Genomic DNA, 16,098 nt, shown 5'->3' on the forward strand with positions numbered 1-16,098 from the left:
CGCTGCACTCGAAGTGCAATTCGAAAGGCTTTCACTTCCAGTCCACGACTTGGAAGACCGCACTCCAAGACCATACTCGGAGGATGCTCCCTTCAAGTACGGTCTTGCACTTTTCGGACACGGCCTTAAGGCCGGTCCACACGCTACGTCTTATAGTACGTCTTGCTTGCGCAGTTCAAAATATTTTTAAAAAATTTAACATTTCAGTTTCAGCACTTCCTGACCAGACCAAATGCCTCAGGTTTGAATCCTGGTCAGGAATCTATTTAATCGTTAATCCTCATCGTTACTCTTTATCCAAAGATGCATAAAAGCAACGTACAATAAACTTAAAGGAGCAGAAACAAGTAGGAATAGAAAAATAAATAACATAAGAAATGTGGATATGAAATTCGAAATTAACATAAACTGTAGTAAAAATCACTAAAATTTCCCTGCGAAATTCCCTTTTCCCTTTTGGCTAAAATTTCGGTCCGAATTTCCCTGCAAAAGGGAAATTTACCTTCATTTGGCAACACTGCTTCAGCGAAGCACACCTCTTACACCCTCCACACGTGGGAGGGGGAGTGTCCTGAAACTTCATAAGGATTGACCGGTGTTTCAAGAATTCAGTCCTATATTACCATCCTGTTGGCTGCCCTTTGTTCTTTCTTAAAAATAAAAGCGGAAACAAAGGAGGGGGGGAGCGGGAGTTATATCGCCCACTAATTTACCCTGTCATGGTCATCACAGCTAAAGATTACAACCAAATATATTCTCCCACCCCGCCCAACACAATGTGTGCTTTCACTAACAAACCAAGTAACCGTGCAAACAAATTATCACTTTCCTCGCAGTAGTAATACAGTTCCGTTCTGCGGTATCGGCTAAATTTCAAGTCCTTCTATTGGAAACTTTACTCACCCCGTGCATCTTATGGAAACTTTGGTATCTTCGTACTCCGACGAGGGCCTGTCGATGTCGGATTCTTCTTGACTAATTTTACAGCACGGTCTCTGCAATCAGTAAACAAGAGCATAAGCAAAATTACCAGAGTTTGTAATTTCTTTCAACAGACACAAATAAAAAGTTATTTTTTTTAAAGTTTATAAACAGTGATTTAATCGAGAAGAAAAACATGTTTTAAATACATAAAACATTTAAAAATAACACCAAAACTTTTTTTCTAAAAATAATAATGGATAAGAGTAATCTCTCAATCATCAAATAAAGAACTGAGTTTCCAGTTCTATTATAAACATTTAACTAAATGTTGACAGAAGGCATGGCGGAAGTAAATGTGAAGGTAGACTGTGTTTTGTCATTGAAGATATGAAACCAATTTAGAGTTTGCGACTTTGTATTATTGCTAAAGTGCCCGAATAAACAACGTAGAAGTTACAGTCTGTCTGAATAATGATTATTATCTTTGATGCACAATGCATTGATTGATTGATTGATTTGTTGGTTTAAGTCCACTTTATGCACAGTAAGGCTAATCGGGACTGGACCTACAGTTTAAAGTGGGATCCGAACCACTATGTGCCTCCACTGGGTTGATTACAAAGCAACGACGCTACCACTGCTCCATCGGGAGGCCCTCATGCACAATGTATTCGAGAAGGTAAAGTTTATTTCATGGTTACCAGAATCCAAGCACTAAGACTAATATTGGAAGAGAAATACCACACTATTGGAAATAACTTTACTCATTTGGTAAAAATAAATACATAAAGAAAACCTGCATGCAATATGAATAAAAAACGCAACCTTTACATACGTATTATAAATGAGCTGGAGGATTCAACTCCATGGGGGCCACGTCCCTTACGACTGGTTTTCAGTGATGTAGCATAAAAGTTTGTACCTAAGAAATTTTTATTGTATGCCTTTTTTGTCACATTGTATGAAGCGATGAGATCCGTGACAGCAGAATATGTGTGCAAAAACATGCTAAAACTGAAAGGCATTCAAGATCAACGTGCTTTGGCTAAAAATGTATTTTAAGGCTCGGCTGGACGTTTGGCATGCAAATGGGCTACTTTTTTCAAATGTTCCTCCCCATTCGAAAAACATCTTGGATATTTCAAAATATGAAACATTACATCAGCTTAGAATTCCTTCTAGAGCATTGACGTGAAATTTCGTGTAGTTTTCTTTCACTGTTGTCTAGATATTATCAATAGTTTTGTGATTACATAAGTCTATTAAACTATTGATGATATCTAGACAAAAATGAAAGAAAACTACATGAAAATTCACGTCAATGCTCTAGAAGGAATTCTAAGCTGATGTAATGTTTCATATTTTGAAATATCCAAGAAGTTTTTCGAATGGGGAGGAACATTTGAAAAAAGTAGCCCATTTGCATGCCAAAGGTCCAGCTGAGCCTTAAGAAAGACATTTTGTGGAGAGTTATAGGATAACATAATGGATCCTCTTGTGCCTGTGCATTTTCAAATATATATATATATATATATATATATAATTCTTATATTGAGATGTGCCTAAATTCGATCAAAATCATGGATATTGTTAATATATTCTATGTTACGTATCAGAAAACATTAGACAAATGAAGTATTCAGTCTTTTGTTTTTAAAGGCATGCATTGAATTATTAAAGTATTGTACGAAATACGAGTACCACAGTAATTTACAAAATTCTATAACTTTACATAGACATATGACAAAACATGAGAGAAATATTTTCCTTTATTTTTCAAAGCTCTTTTTTTCAGCATTCATTAAACGTCAATGCGTTTCGGCTATAAATAATTTTCAATCGATAAAATTTTGTGTGCGGTGTCATAGGATCGTAACTAAACATTTTAGCTCCACATGTTTTTGAAAAAAGTCGACTTTTGAAGCACCCTGGCAGTATTGCCGATGGACGAAAGAAAATTGCGTTGAATATGTTCATTTACTTACTCGTGGAGCGCATAAGGACAAATTGAAACGAAGTGATTCCCTACAGTTCCCCCAACAAAAACTACAATGTGGGGATAACAAGAGTGGTCCTTCAAAAACACATGTTCCACCATAGTTTTATGAATGGAACCTTTCAGTTTATGCATGCATGCCAGTAGTTGACACGAAAAAAGTTGTGCTCGTCCATGCAAATTAATGTGTCTAGCATCTGCTTTTTGAATCAACTAGTTTAATGAATGCTGAAAAAAAAGAGCTTTGAAAAATAAAGGAAAATATTTCTCTCATGTTTTGTCATATGTCTGTGTAAAGTTATAGAATTTTGTAAATTACTGTGGTACTCGTATTTCGTACAATACTTTAATAATTCAATTCATGCCATTAAAAACAAAAGACTGAATACTTCATTTGTCTAATGTTTTCTGATACGTAACATAGGTGATAGGAACATCCTCCTAATGTCAGATGTTTGTTGTTTCGGGAGCTGCAACGGCGGTAACTTATAGCTTCAACTACCGACATTTTCCAGATTGAACGTACAGTCACCGGCATTAAAAACGGGACACGTAGATCCTGAAATACTCGTTTCCGTACAAGGCGTTATGTGTGTCTCCTAACTGAAAGGCCAGGGTATTTTGCTAGAAAAATCCCCTTATCTCCGAAGAGTTAGGCAACACACATAACGCCTTGCAGGGAAGCGAGTATTTCAGGCGTCCCATTTTTATTGCCGGTGACTGTACATTAATCTACAAGCCCTAATAAAAAGACGCTTGCTTTTGCGTAAAGGAAGGGGCCAGGGTTTACATGCGTGCGTATTGAATGTGTGGGGTAACTAGACTCAAGATAGTACAGATGAAGCATATGCGGCAAGTCTGAGACCAACTCGGCGGAGTGATACAGAAAGCGTTATCAACGGACTATTTTCCTCAAAGTTTCCCCCGGTTCAGAAACATCACACGGATGACCCGAGTGCTTATCTCTGCGTGTTCCGAGAGCGAGTAGGGCAAAGGGCTCTTATCTTTTGTTTACTGAGGCGCGGCACAAGCATAGCAAACGCAGCTTATCAGCGGACCTAACTTTGTTGAAATGCGGAGCGAATCTTGGACCTAGAGAACATTCATTATGTACTGCTGGGATCCAGATTTTCTGCTTAACCCTGACTTTGAGTGCTTGTAACAAAAACTTTTCATTAATTAATTAATTACTGCCCCTATCTTCAAGTGTAATGGAAGAATAGAGATGGGAAAATTAATCATCTTAAAAATGATTCCAATATTCTATTTAAACTATCCATTGTATAATTTGCATTCATGTCGAGATACTATTAGAATAATGAAATCAAGAAGACTTAGGTGGGCAGGCCAAGTGGTGCGAATGGGAGAGGAAAGAAGAGTCTACAGGATTCTTGTTGGGAAATCTGGTGGTAAGATACCTTTAGGAAGGCCAAGCCGAGGATGGAGGGATAACGTTGAGATGGACCTAAAGCAAATCGATAAGGATGGGAAAGATTGGATTGATCTTGCCCAAGATAGAGAAATATGGAAGGCGTGTGTTACTGCAGCCATAAACCTTCGGGTTTAAGAAGGCTAGAAAGTTAAGTTAGTTAAACTTTCCTTGACAATAGAATTCAATTAACATTTATTACTAAAGTTTTTGATTTATGTCCATTTTATGCATAGATAGACTAATCAGGACTGGACCTTCAGCCTACAGCAGGATTCGCCACCGGATATCGAACCCGTGATCTTTAGATTACAATGCGACGTGTTACACCTTCAACATCGGGACGGTCTAATATACAAACTCTAAAGATATCCACACCGGATTTTATGCTTCAATTGGGATAAAATTGTCATACATGGAATTTTATAAATAAATTAATGGCTAAAGTCAATGTTTTTTTTTTCCAGAATGACAATTTTGGGTGAGAAAAAGAGATAAGGAATTATCGTAAGGTCATAATTCGGTTTAGCGACTGGCGCCATGCTATTCTGTGGTTTGCGACCAATGGGATTCATACACAGAACTTAGAGGATTTAGGAAACCGAAACCGATTTTATAGCCGAAATTGAAATACATTTTAGCTAAATGTAATCTTGGTTGACAACACTAGCAGTACGGAATTTTGTTAACAGACGCAGACATGTGCTTAAGTACTGACCACACAATCGCATGAAAATCATGTATCTATATTTTGTCCTGAAATTTTGCTCTCAACTGTAAATTTTGTTTCATCTGACCGCTGAGCAAGACGTGCTGTGTTGTCTCGCACACAAAGATCTTGTAAATAAACACTAGATCAACAGATAACGCTGATTGTTCTGATCGACTAGAGTCCCTGGATGTATAACATATACAAATACTACCGACCGCCATTTTGTACGTTAAGATCTTTGCTTGGGGCTTCAAATAGTATTGGTTCTTAAGGAACGCAGGGCGTCACTTAAATTTAAATATTGTTAATTGATTTCCATGTACTGTCCAAAGTCCGGTTATCGCTTGAAAGATGGACGGAATGAAGTAAAAAAATATGCCAAAATTGTGACGCTAAGGCTGGAGAGTATGGAGGATGCGTGATAACTTTAAATTCGTAAGTCAGCAACGGACGGAACAGTCGCAGCAGGGTATGTGAACGGGTATTGTCATGCTGCGAAAAAGTGACTGTCAAAGGAAGTCCGGGACGTTTCAGTATTATTGCTGGCTTCTAATTATCCCGCAACAAAGCATTTTAAGAAGCGCTGTTCATAGTCGCCAAGATGGAACGTTGCAAAATCAATCAATGTGGACGGATGCAACTAAAATCTTTTCAGAAGTGGCATTGCAGCGGATAACACAATGATCAGAAGCCACTTTGTTGAAACCAGGACGTCTGGCGCCTACGGCACTCACCTGTGACGAATCCATGCTCGCCAGCTGGTTGTGACGGCTGGAGATGACGCAGGAGATCCGGGCGTACACGTACAACATCACGACAAGAGGCAGATAGAAGGAGCCGAGGGCGGAGAAGATGACGTAGCCAGGATCCTCGCTGTAATCACAGGAATTGCTGTCCCGGTTCTCGTCCTGCCTGCACGGAGATACAAAGGAATTATTACTACTATTTAACAGTTACTTTCTGCTCGAAATTTTCTTGCTAACAAATTGCACACAGTGATCATTATTGCGATACATGAAGACTTACAAATGTTTTTGGGTACATATTCATATTATTACAAAAAATAAAAAAAGTTACAGCACGTGGTGGCATCAATTCCACTTGAACCTCTTTCTTTCCCTTTCATTCCAAGTACAACAAGATTCACTTTCTCGACGATTGCTCTTTCTAGCTGAGCTGAACTACCACGTTTCAAATGAATATATTAATCTATTGGACTGGAGACTGGAGACTGGAGCTTTCGCGTGCAATTACGTAGAAATAAATTGCGATAAAGTGTGGATGTTCTAAATTTGGCATGCAACGATGCCTAGCTTCCTTGCCTTAGGCCAGGGGTTCTGAAACTTTTCGTTTTAAGGCGCGTTTAGTGTTTCAAGATCATTCCGCGGCGTCCAAGTCAGAATGTAGGCCTATCTAACACTTGCAACGGTCAGTTAGTGTGGTGAGGTTGCTTGCCTTAAGTTAAAAAATTAACACATATTTCAAATTCAGAAACAATTCATTTGTAAAAAGTAGTAAATAAGCACATATTTGGAACATTCATATGTAGACTACCAAGTAAGCGTCATTTCGGTGAAAATATTGGAATATTTCTCGGCGCCCCTGTAAGCCAGCCACGACTCCCCAGAGCGCCGCAGCGCACACTTTGATAACCACTGCCTTAGGAGATTCAACGAAAATCCTTTCACCTTAGCATCCAGAGAAGGACAGAGGACAATATTGCACGGTTTTATTTTTTGCTTGTTTTTAAGTCCACTTTATCAACAGAAAGGATTAGACCTACAGTTTGAAGTGGGATCCGAACCTGTATGTCCCTTCACCAGGTATCGAACGCGGAACCCCTTGGTTACAAGGCGACGTTACAAAACGACCGAGACGTGCACATTTTCTGTTCATTTAAATACGAAGCAGTCACCTGACGCTGTGATCCAGGAAAAGATCCAAACAACTTCTCCTCAAGTTCTTCAGCAGCTTACCAACTTCCCATCGGTACGCACATAAAGCACACGGCTGCCTCCAGCTATCTTCCGAAGCAATCAATCGACAATTTCCCTGCAATCAATTTGGCTTTAATCTAGGTCCACATACTTTTTTCCATCATCCCATTCATTCACGGTCCCGTGGGAATCTTACCACAATAGCACGACGGGAACAAACTCTGGCTTTTAAAGCAATTAACTCAAACAAAACACCAACCCCACCCCTTCCCTTTCATCGAACGCAAAATAACCCTTTTTTTACTGTGATGTATGCACGAAGTTGCAACAACACCCGTCATTGCGACTGCCAGTGAATTATGGAAGGAGTGTGAGGCAGTTGATAAAAAGAGGGAATGTGGGCGTGTCCGTTTCTACGCCATGTCGGCACTCTCCACGCAGTACACAGGAACACTAGCGTATTCTAGGGTAGTGGCGCCCATGTTTCGCCAGTCGCCACTGGGCGGTGGCTTGTCATTCCACCCACCCACCCTCCTTTTCAAAGTTATTGCTACAAATAATATAAATCTCTGTCATTTAGCTTGTTTAGTTGTTATTGAAGATTTGCTGATAGGACCTGATAACATACCTAAGATACGTACATAAGATACACACACACACACACACACACACACACACACACAAACACACATATTATTCTCTGAATTTAAAGGGTAATGGATGATATTCCATTTGACGTCATCGCGCAACGTACTCTGGGGGAAATACTCGGCAAACAGATTCGCGTAAAGCCGTCTTACAGCGAGAAAATTTGCATTTCACCACTTCACACGCTTTTAACTGTTTCTGTAGGGCTTCAGAAACGGTAAAATGTACACTTTCCTCATATTACCACGATAATCATACTTTGAATCACGTCGGCAAAGACCATACGCACAATGTTTACCCAGCATGTTTTCAATTTGGTCTGTTTGTCGGAAACATGGAACAATGAATTGTGAGGGAAGTTGTTCACTGAATATCATCCATTTGCCGGCTTGATGGCCGAGCGTGTTAAGTAATATACCTTCGGACTTTACACGAAGTTCCCAGATTCGAATCCCGACGTTGGGTGTTATTTGGCAATGTTCCTTCATGAATATCATCTATCATCATTCTTCTTCATCGTCGCTATTAGCCAATAGTGGCAGGCAGGTGACGCTAAATAACTAAAGTACAAATAAAAGGCCACTTAAACGTTTACTTAAATGTATCAATGTCAAGGAACCTTGATATTTTATCATATATTAATTAAATAAATAATTTAATTTAAGTTTTCATTGCCATCCTTCTTTTGTTTCTAGACGATTCGTCTGGATAAAGAAATTTGTAATTTCAGTTTCCATTTAAATTTCTGAAGACCAAGAGTATTATTTGTATAACGTAAAAGATAATACCAAAAAGCACTCTTATATTCAGAGAATATATTCAGGGTCATTCCTTTTTGTCCTGGTGTATCCCGACTGGGCAACACTAAAAGCATCCGACACTGACTGCGTCAGTGCATCGTTTAAGCATTACGCATTCCTTCTTGGCAGCGCACAAGTTCCAAGTCTCAGATCTTGAGAACAAATCTCCAGGGTTTGAGAAATAAGGAGGATTCAGTTTCGTAATCAACACTGAATTTTACATGAAAGCACGACTCGTGTGTATTCGCGACGCTGGCGCCGCGTGTGGCGAGAAACGGCAGTTGATTCACAAATGGAAATCCGATTACCTCTCTACGAATTCCCATCTCCCCCTGGGAAAGTTGCGGTGAGCACGGCAGCTGAGGTCCCGAAGTTTTTCGAACGCACTCTTTCAAACGGCCTTGTAAACAGCCTTGACTTCAAGTATAGACAGGGATGAATGCGACTTGGATTTCTCTGATTTATAAAACCTGAAGCAGGGATATTTAGTACACCCTAGAGCAGTGGCGGCAATTAAGGGGGGCAGTTGCTCTCTACTTTTCGTCACTTTTGCCCCCGCACTATGCTAAAACTTATCTACAATGGGAAATATACTGTCTTTGCCACCCCAGTTTTGGCACCTTGCACCCCCCCTCGGTTTTGTAACCTAATCGCCGCCACTGCCCTAGAGGGACACTCAAATGTGAAGAGTATAGAGTCAAATGGCTGGCCATTTATAATTTTTTGAGCCTCTGTCAATATTACGCCAAGGTATGCAATGAAATTCTTAAATTAACTTTTTTTTAAAATTATCAATATCACTTTGTCGATCCTGCTGATGGTATTTTTCCTCTTCAGATAATCGCGACAAAGAAGACGATTCATGAAATAGATGAAGGAGACTCGAACCCGGGTCCTTCTGTAGCGACATCGTGAGTCGATCCCTCAACGTGCTTGTCCACAGAGCCGGCAGCTGCTATCCTTCATGCTTTGTAAACTTATTTTTTATTGATGAGAATTCATTGATAAAATACTCTTCAAAAACAACAAGACATATGGTTTTAATAAAAAAGTGCTTTCTTAAATATCATTTTTGTTATTTACTATTAGTACATTCTATTATGTAGGAATCCTACTGCTAGGATTTACTACAATACAATTGACTACTAACACTGCTAGTGTACATAGTTAATTAAGTTATTAGCTTACATACAGTTTCTTTCATGCACATCCTATTTGAGTTACATATTTATAGCACGGAATGAGCCGCGGTAGCTCAGTCATTAGGGCGTCTAACTAACATGCGATAGACCCGGGTTTGATTCCCGGTGGGGAGAACCGTAATTTTCCCCACCTGTTGAAGCGGCTCCGGTACTCACCCAGCGTCATATAAAGTGGGTACCTTGAGGAAACTAGGGGGTGGGGTGCTGATCACATCACCCCCACCATCGGCCGTGATCAAGAAAGTGTGGAGCCCTAACCCCATAGCCCCTATACTCCTTCATGGTGTTGTGCAACGCACAGGGGAGCTCTTCACTTTACTTTGTTTTATATTTAGCGTCGCTTACCTGCGACTTTCGGCTTATCGTGACGAGGATGAGTGATAATATGATGAAATTGATGAAGAGGCACTCACAAAGAGCACCCGGACGAGACTGAAGAAAATGGAAGAGACCGGAAGTAAAATATAGAATAAGAAACTGTCAAGAAGTGAGGAAGAAACTAAGAATAAGTAGGTACTTTTCCTTATTCGGGGGGAGGGGTATCAGGTGACCTCCTTAACCCTCCTCATGCGCGACATCTCTCCCCACATTCGAGTACCCATTTTTTTTTGAACACACATGGTGCTGTATGGCTGTATTAATTTCTTTTGAAATTTTTACCAACGCATTAGGCTGTGATTTAAGTTCAAGTCTTTCTAAGTACCGGGTGGCCAGAATTAAAGTTACTCAAGTCAAAGCCCTCTGTAGCCTGTTTGAGGAATCGTAGAACTCTGAAATTCGGTGAATCCACTATGCAGACCATGGGGAAGAGGATGGCGATAAAAATAGTTCAATGTGTCGCCACCAGGTTGAAATGTGGCGCTGTACTTCCATGATGGGTTGTAATAATGACGTAAACTGCTCCAATATCGGGAACAAGAGGCTCTATCCGCCACTGCAACAGCCACTTCGGTGACAACTTCTTCTGCAATCGGCCGGCGGTTCCTTCCTGCTGCAACACCCAGATCTCCAGTCTCTTCAAATTTCTTCATCATCTTTCTTAACCCATGCGTCGTCATGGGCCCCTTTCGCATGACCATAACCTCACAGTGCAGCTGCAGTATTACTACCGTTCTGATAAAACAACTTCACCAGCAATGCACGTTCTTTCTTATTCAATGGCATGGTGATCACTTCCGAACTTTTGTTCAGCACTCACGTTAAGTGATTTAGCTGAGTTATTAATTAGAAAGACATTTGTTAGTGGCTGGAAGTTGCGAGAAAATAATCTCTCGTTTATTGCAAGATTGCAAGGTAAAGGCAAATCCATAACCAATTGGAGCAGTTTACGTCATGGAAGTACTGCGCCACATTTCAACCTGGTGGCAGAAAATTGAACTATTTTATTTTTTATCGCCATCCTCTTCTCCATGGTCTGGATAGCGGATTCACCAAATTTCAGAGTTCTACGATACCTAGTCTTGGAACCAAATCGCCGCCACTCCATACAATTTATGATTTTCGTAAGCGCTAGGGATATTAGAGAGGATTCTTCAGCTTCGATTCTGAAAACTCACATTGCCCAGAACAAGATACATTCACTTTGTTGGTGATGAAAATTTTTTGTACGTGTAAATCCAGTGGTGAAGTCGTAAGTACCGAGAAGATTTACAATCTGCATCACAATGATAAAAAATACTAGTAGTAAATGAATACGTTATGTTACACAATATTGTGTCATAGTTGTTAACATGATGTTTATTACACACACATGTGAACATGACTGGTTACACACAGTTAACGTATAACACTGACTAATAGCAATAGTAGTAAAAAGCAAGATTTCAACATGATGGGTGCAAAGGGGCAGTAGTCACTTTAGTGTAATAGTAAGGTGTCAAGAAGACAAAGCGACGTCAACGAAATGAAATATTTTCGTCTGCAAGCGGAGAAAACAAATAACTGTACGCTTTAGTTTTTTTTTATTTTAACACGCAGTGGCAGAAATGCAAAGTAAAATAAACCAAATCAATCAATCAATCGTCTCACAATAAAATTATTATATCTTGTTGTTATATATGTAGCAGAGGAGTCAGCCATTGTGATAAATTAGGATTTCTTTACACAGACTGAAAAGAATAATATTAAATAAAGCAAATTTAAAAACTAAATGCGCGTATTTAGTGTCATTAAGTGCACCCTACTTCACAAAACAAGCACCCTTGCACAACCCACCACTGCACGCATCTTGGGTTAGAAATTCTAAAAGAAATGTGACCATCAGAAACAGCATCACTGTGTTTTTTATGGTAGAAGGTTGGCAACCCTGACCCATACGAAATCCATTTGCACATCACTTCTCACTGATGTAGATTTTATGCTGTCTCCACCAACAAAGAGAATATAAATCAACGTATGCTGAAAATCAGCGTTATAAAGTCAGGAGGTTTTCAAATATATGTTGCTTTCGAATTCACCGCGGTGGCAAACGCTGCACAAACGTATCTATGACCGCTTCATTGCACTTACCAGTCATCACCACACGATTAACTCTGTGTGTTCGCTTGAGGATTAAATGTTGACGTTTGGCTCGCTTTCAGTGTCCACGAATCAGAGTTGGTTAGGTCAACTGAATCGACGAGATTCACGAGGGTTAAGATAGCATGTGCTTGCAGTTCGCCCAGTCAACGTTGTTGCAAGAGAATTTCGTTCGGGTCGGCTAATGGGTGTGCGTCGTGCGTCTCCGCAGCGACATTACATTCGAATAGAAGACAGACATGAATAGAAACTAAATTAGGGATGAAACTGTATTTGTAATCAGCATACGTACTACAGAAAATGCAAACCCGTCGATTAGTAATGTACGGGCAACTATGAACCTGTAGTGCACGGCTGTATACAGAAAGGATTAAATATGATTTTTGAGGCCTCAACAGCGAAAAAGTTATTGAAAACAGTTGTTTGCCTTGATGGCATATTTTGTTGGTGGTTCCCGCTGAAGCCCTGTGTAACAGTGTCAGTATCTGTGCTTGATTACTTGTAATCGTCCTACATTTTATTTAAACTATAATAAATCTATGCGCTTGAGTTGAGGGGGTTACATACACCCGATTTCGCCGGCAAGCGGCGTTCTTCCAGTCGCTATACGGGTCGCGTTCTACCTGCACAGTAGAATATTCACTTTTGGTGCACTATACAAAAATGTTCATTTTTCCAGAAACACGGTAAATTTCCCTGACAATTCCCTGACTTTTCCAGACTGGTTAATACAGTAAAGAACATTTTGTAAACAATATAAACGGCCGAACGATTCAAATTAATGTTAACGTAAACTAGAAAATATTCATCCTCACTTATTTTTACATTTTCTATGACAGTGATAAATGCTGTAAAGGTATATTTAGCCTAAATAAGACGAAACACAGGAAACATAGAGCTAGGTGATGTAAGAATTTTCCGCTCGATGCATCAACGTCATGAAAGTGATGGACTTTGATGGATCCATTATCAATGAAGCCAAGGTGGGGTTTAGAGAAGCTGGTTCATCAGACACATTTTTGTATTCGGAAATTTTCGTGTGACGCAGCTTTGGAAGTCCTCAAATTTGAAGAAGACGACTTAATTCAGTGTTAAGTTTCCACCTGTGTAGGAGATTAGTTGAACAGTATAATTAATACTGTTAGAAACAAATATGCGGCTGTAGTACAATCAATATTTTATGGATGAAATAGTGACAATAATGTGTGTGTGCAGTGCTACGAACAGCCAAAGGTGGTGAAAATATAGAACTTATAACACACTCACGTCACAGCAGAACTACAAAACTAAGTTAGAAAGAATCCTTAAGTTGATACGCCCTGGTCAAGATTTACACTATCCACTGTCGCGGGTGAGAATTATATATTACAGTCTTTGGAATGTTATTTTTAAGTTACTTTGGTCAGAAAGTAACCAGTTCCAGTTACACTTAATTTTTTTTAAATGTACGTTAGTTTATCCTTGATTAATTTTTGCTCTTAGAATGTTTTCCATGAATGAATTGCAGGCGGGCTGCTGCTCTCTTTACTGACAAAAATGTAAAATTAACATTATTTTTCATATTATTTCCTAATAAACCTCATATGTTTAAATGTGAAAACAGAGGTAACAAATTCAAAGTAATGCCTTAAATTTGAAAAAAAAATATTCATTAAAGACATTTGCTCGTAACAGAATGTACATGCTACTTTTGACACTAGTTACCTGAAAAGTTACTTATTTTAAAAAGTAGCTACTTACAGCTAACGTTGATCGAAAAAGTAAGTGTTACTTTTCTTATAACGCAGTTACAACTAACAGTTACTTATTTGAGGAATTATAACTAGCTACTTTTAAAAGTAAGTATCTGTAACTGTACCAGTTACTTTTTGTAATATAAGTAACTTTATCAATAGTTACTTTTACAGTTAACTTGAAAATTTGTGACGTTCTGGAAGAGTTAAATTTGGCAACTGCATCCAATTATGTAGCTCCTCTGGATGCTAAGGTGAAAATATTTTAGGCTTGGAATCTCCTAAGACAAGGAAGATAGACTCCCTTGCATGCTAAAATTTCGAACATCCACACAATTAGTCAGTGTTTGTTCCATCTTATTTCTTTGTTGTAATAATATGAATACATGAAGACTTATATTTTGTAACAGAAACATAAATAAAATGCAGGTAAGTCGTCAAAATTAATGAATCATCGATTGTGTGTAATTTGTTTGCATATTCTTTTTCCTCGAAAAATTGTTGCAAGGAAACTTCCAGCAGAAAGAAACTTACAATTACTTTTCAAGTACCAGTAGTGTAACTCAGAAAAACTAACTCTACGAACACTGCTGAGTATGTACTATTATTCTTCACGCAACTACGTGACGTCATATAACAGCGTTCATCGACTCTGACGGATTCACCTCTATATACTACACTTTCCAATGAAAAATTGAATGATTAAATAGGAATCGTATAACGACACTGCTTTAATACTTGCCATCCAAGGATTGGCGGGCAGGTTATGAGCAGAGCGAGGAGCCACACGATGCAGATCATGATGAGCGCCAATCGCTTCGAGCGGCGGCGCCTGGAATAATTCAGCGGCTGCGTCACCGCTAGGTAGCGGTCCACGCTGATGACGCAGAGGCTCAGTATGGACGCCGTACAAAGGAGAACATCCAGCGATGTCCAGATATCACAGACTATTCGGCCAAGCTGCCACGACTCTGGAAAAGAGAATCGAAACTTCACATAAAAAACAAAAACGTTTGGCATCATCTAAGAGTGTAATAACAATAATAACAACACAAAATATACAAATGAAAAGGTATTGATGTACGGTATGCGCCAAAATATACAGTACTGAAACTCGCGCATCTCGAACACGTGGTTGCGTTTGTCGACGGGGCATAGCTCCAGCTGCACGTGTTCGCAGTAGTGAAAAGGAAGTTGTGTTGTGCAGTTGTTGTTGGAAATGGGTGTCTAGACGGAGGAAAAAGTATTCATAGTTGAGCATTATTTCCGCTCATACGGAAACGGTCGTGAAGGTGGACCGAGTTTGAAAAAGGTGACTGGTCTATATGCAACCCAAATGACAATCGTCCACTCTACAAGTGGACGGACCTAACCTAACCTAACCTAACCTTAGGTTTCCTGACAGTTATGCAACCCAGAAGGCACGATTGTTATTTGGGTTGCATATAGACCAGTCACTATATTGTAACATTTGTTCATCTTTTCATTTCAGTACTGTATATTTTGGCTCATACTGTACTTAAAAGATACATACAGTCACCGGCAATAACATATGACACACCTAGATCTTGAAATACTCGCTTCCTTGCAAGGCGTTATGTGGGTTGGTTAACTCTACGCAGTGTTAGAAGATTGCATTGAAATTTTGTAAAAATACACGTATCGCCGTAGAGTTAGGCAACACACATAACGCCTTGCAAGGAAGCGAATATTTCAGGATCTACGTAGGTGTCCCATTTTTATTGCCAGTGACTGTACAAAACATACTTAAGGGAAAGAAGATATTCAGTGTGGTGTAACTTGAATACTACCCAGTACTCTTTTTAATCTTACACACTTCCATCAGCCGCTACGAGAATGATGGGGCGCAATGGTAGCATATTTAGTGGGGCTTGAGACCTCCAACCAAAATCTCCCTTCCGAGATTTTCGAAAATACGTTACCGCAGGATTCAAGTACGCCATCTTAATTTTCCGCTCAGAAATTTTAAGTTTATGGCAATTAGCTTGGTGCAGCATTTCGGACATAAAACAAGCACTATGTTTCGAACAGTTCATTAACAAAGTATGCGCGCGCACACAATAACGCACACATACACAGTGAGCGAATTAAACTTTTTGCTTTGGAGAGATGCTAGAAAAGCACTTTATTTTTGGACCAGATGCGCACAAAGTGGTCTTTAAACAAAAACGTTCCTACT

General features: G+C 39.4%; 1 protein-coding gene across 1 annotated transcript in view; it reads right to left on the reverse strand.

Annotated features, from left to right (window-relative positions):
• Positions 1 to 16,098, reverse strand: part of LOC145991541 (putative G-protein coupled receptor No18) — a 322,406-nt gene that overhangs the window by 20,065 nt on the left and 286,243 nt on the right. The window contains exons 7-9 of the mRNA XM_083127567.1: positions 14,637 to 14,869; positions 5,796 to 5,969; positions 904 to 995 (exon numbers count right to left, since the gene is read on the reverse strand). Coding sequence (XP_082983693.1) covers positions 904 to 995; positions 5,796 to 5,969; positions 14,637 to 14,869 — 499 coding nt within the window. The remainder of the gene's footprint in view (positions 1 to 903; positions 996 to 5,795; positions 5,970 to 14,636; positions 14,870 to 16,098) is intronic.

Source organism: Lepisma saccharinum, chromosome 8 (assembly GCF_977018435.1).
Source record: "Lepisma saccharinum chromosome 8, izLepSacc3.1, whole genome shotgun sequence".
NCBI classification, from domain to species: Eukaryota; Metazoa; Arthropoda; class Insecta; order Zygentoma; family Lepismatidae; genus Lepisma; species Lepisma saccharinum.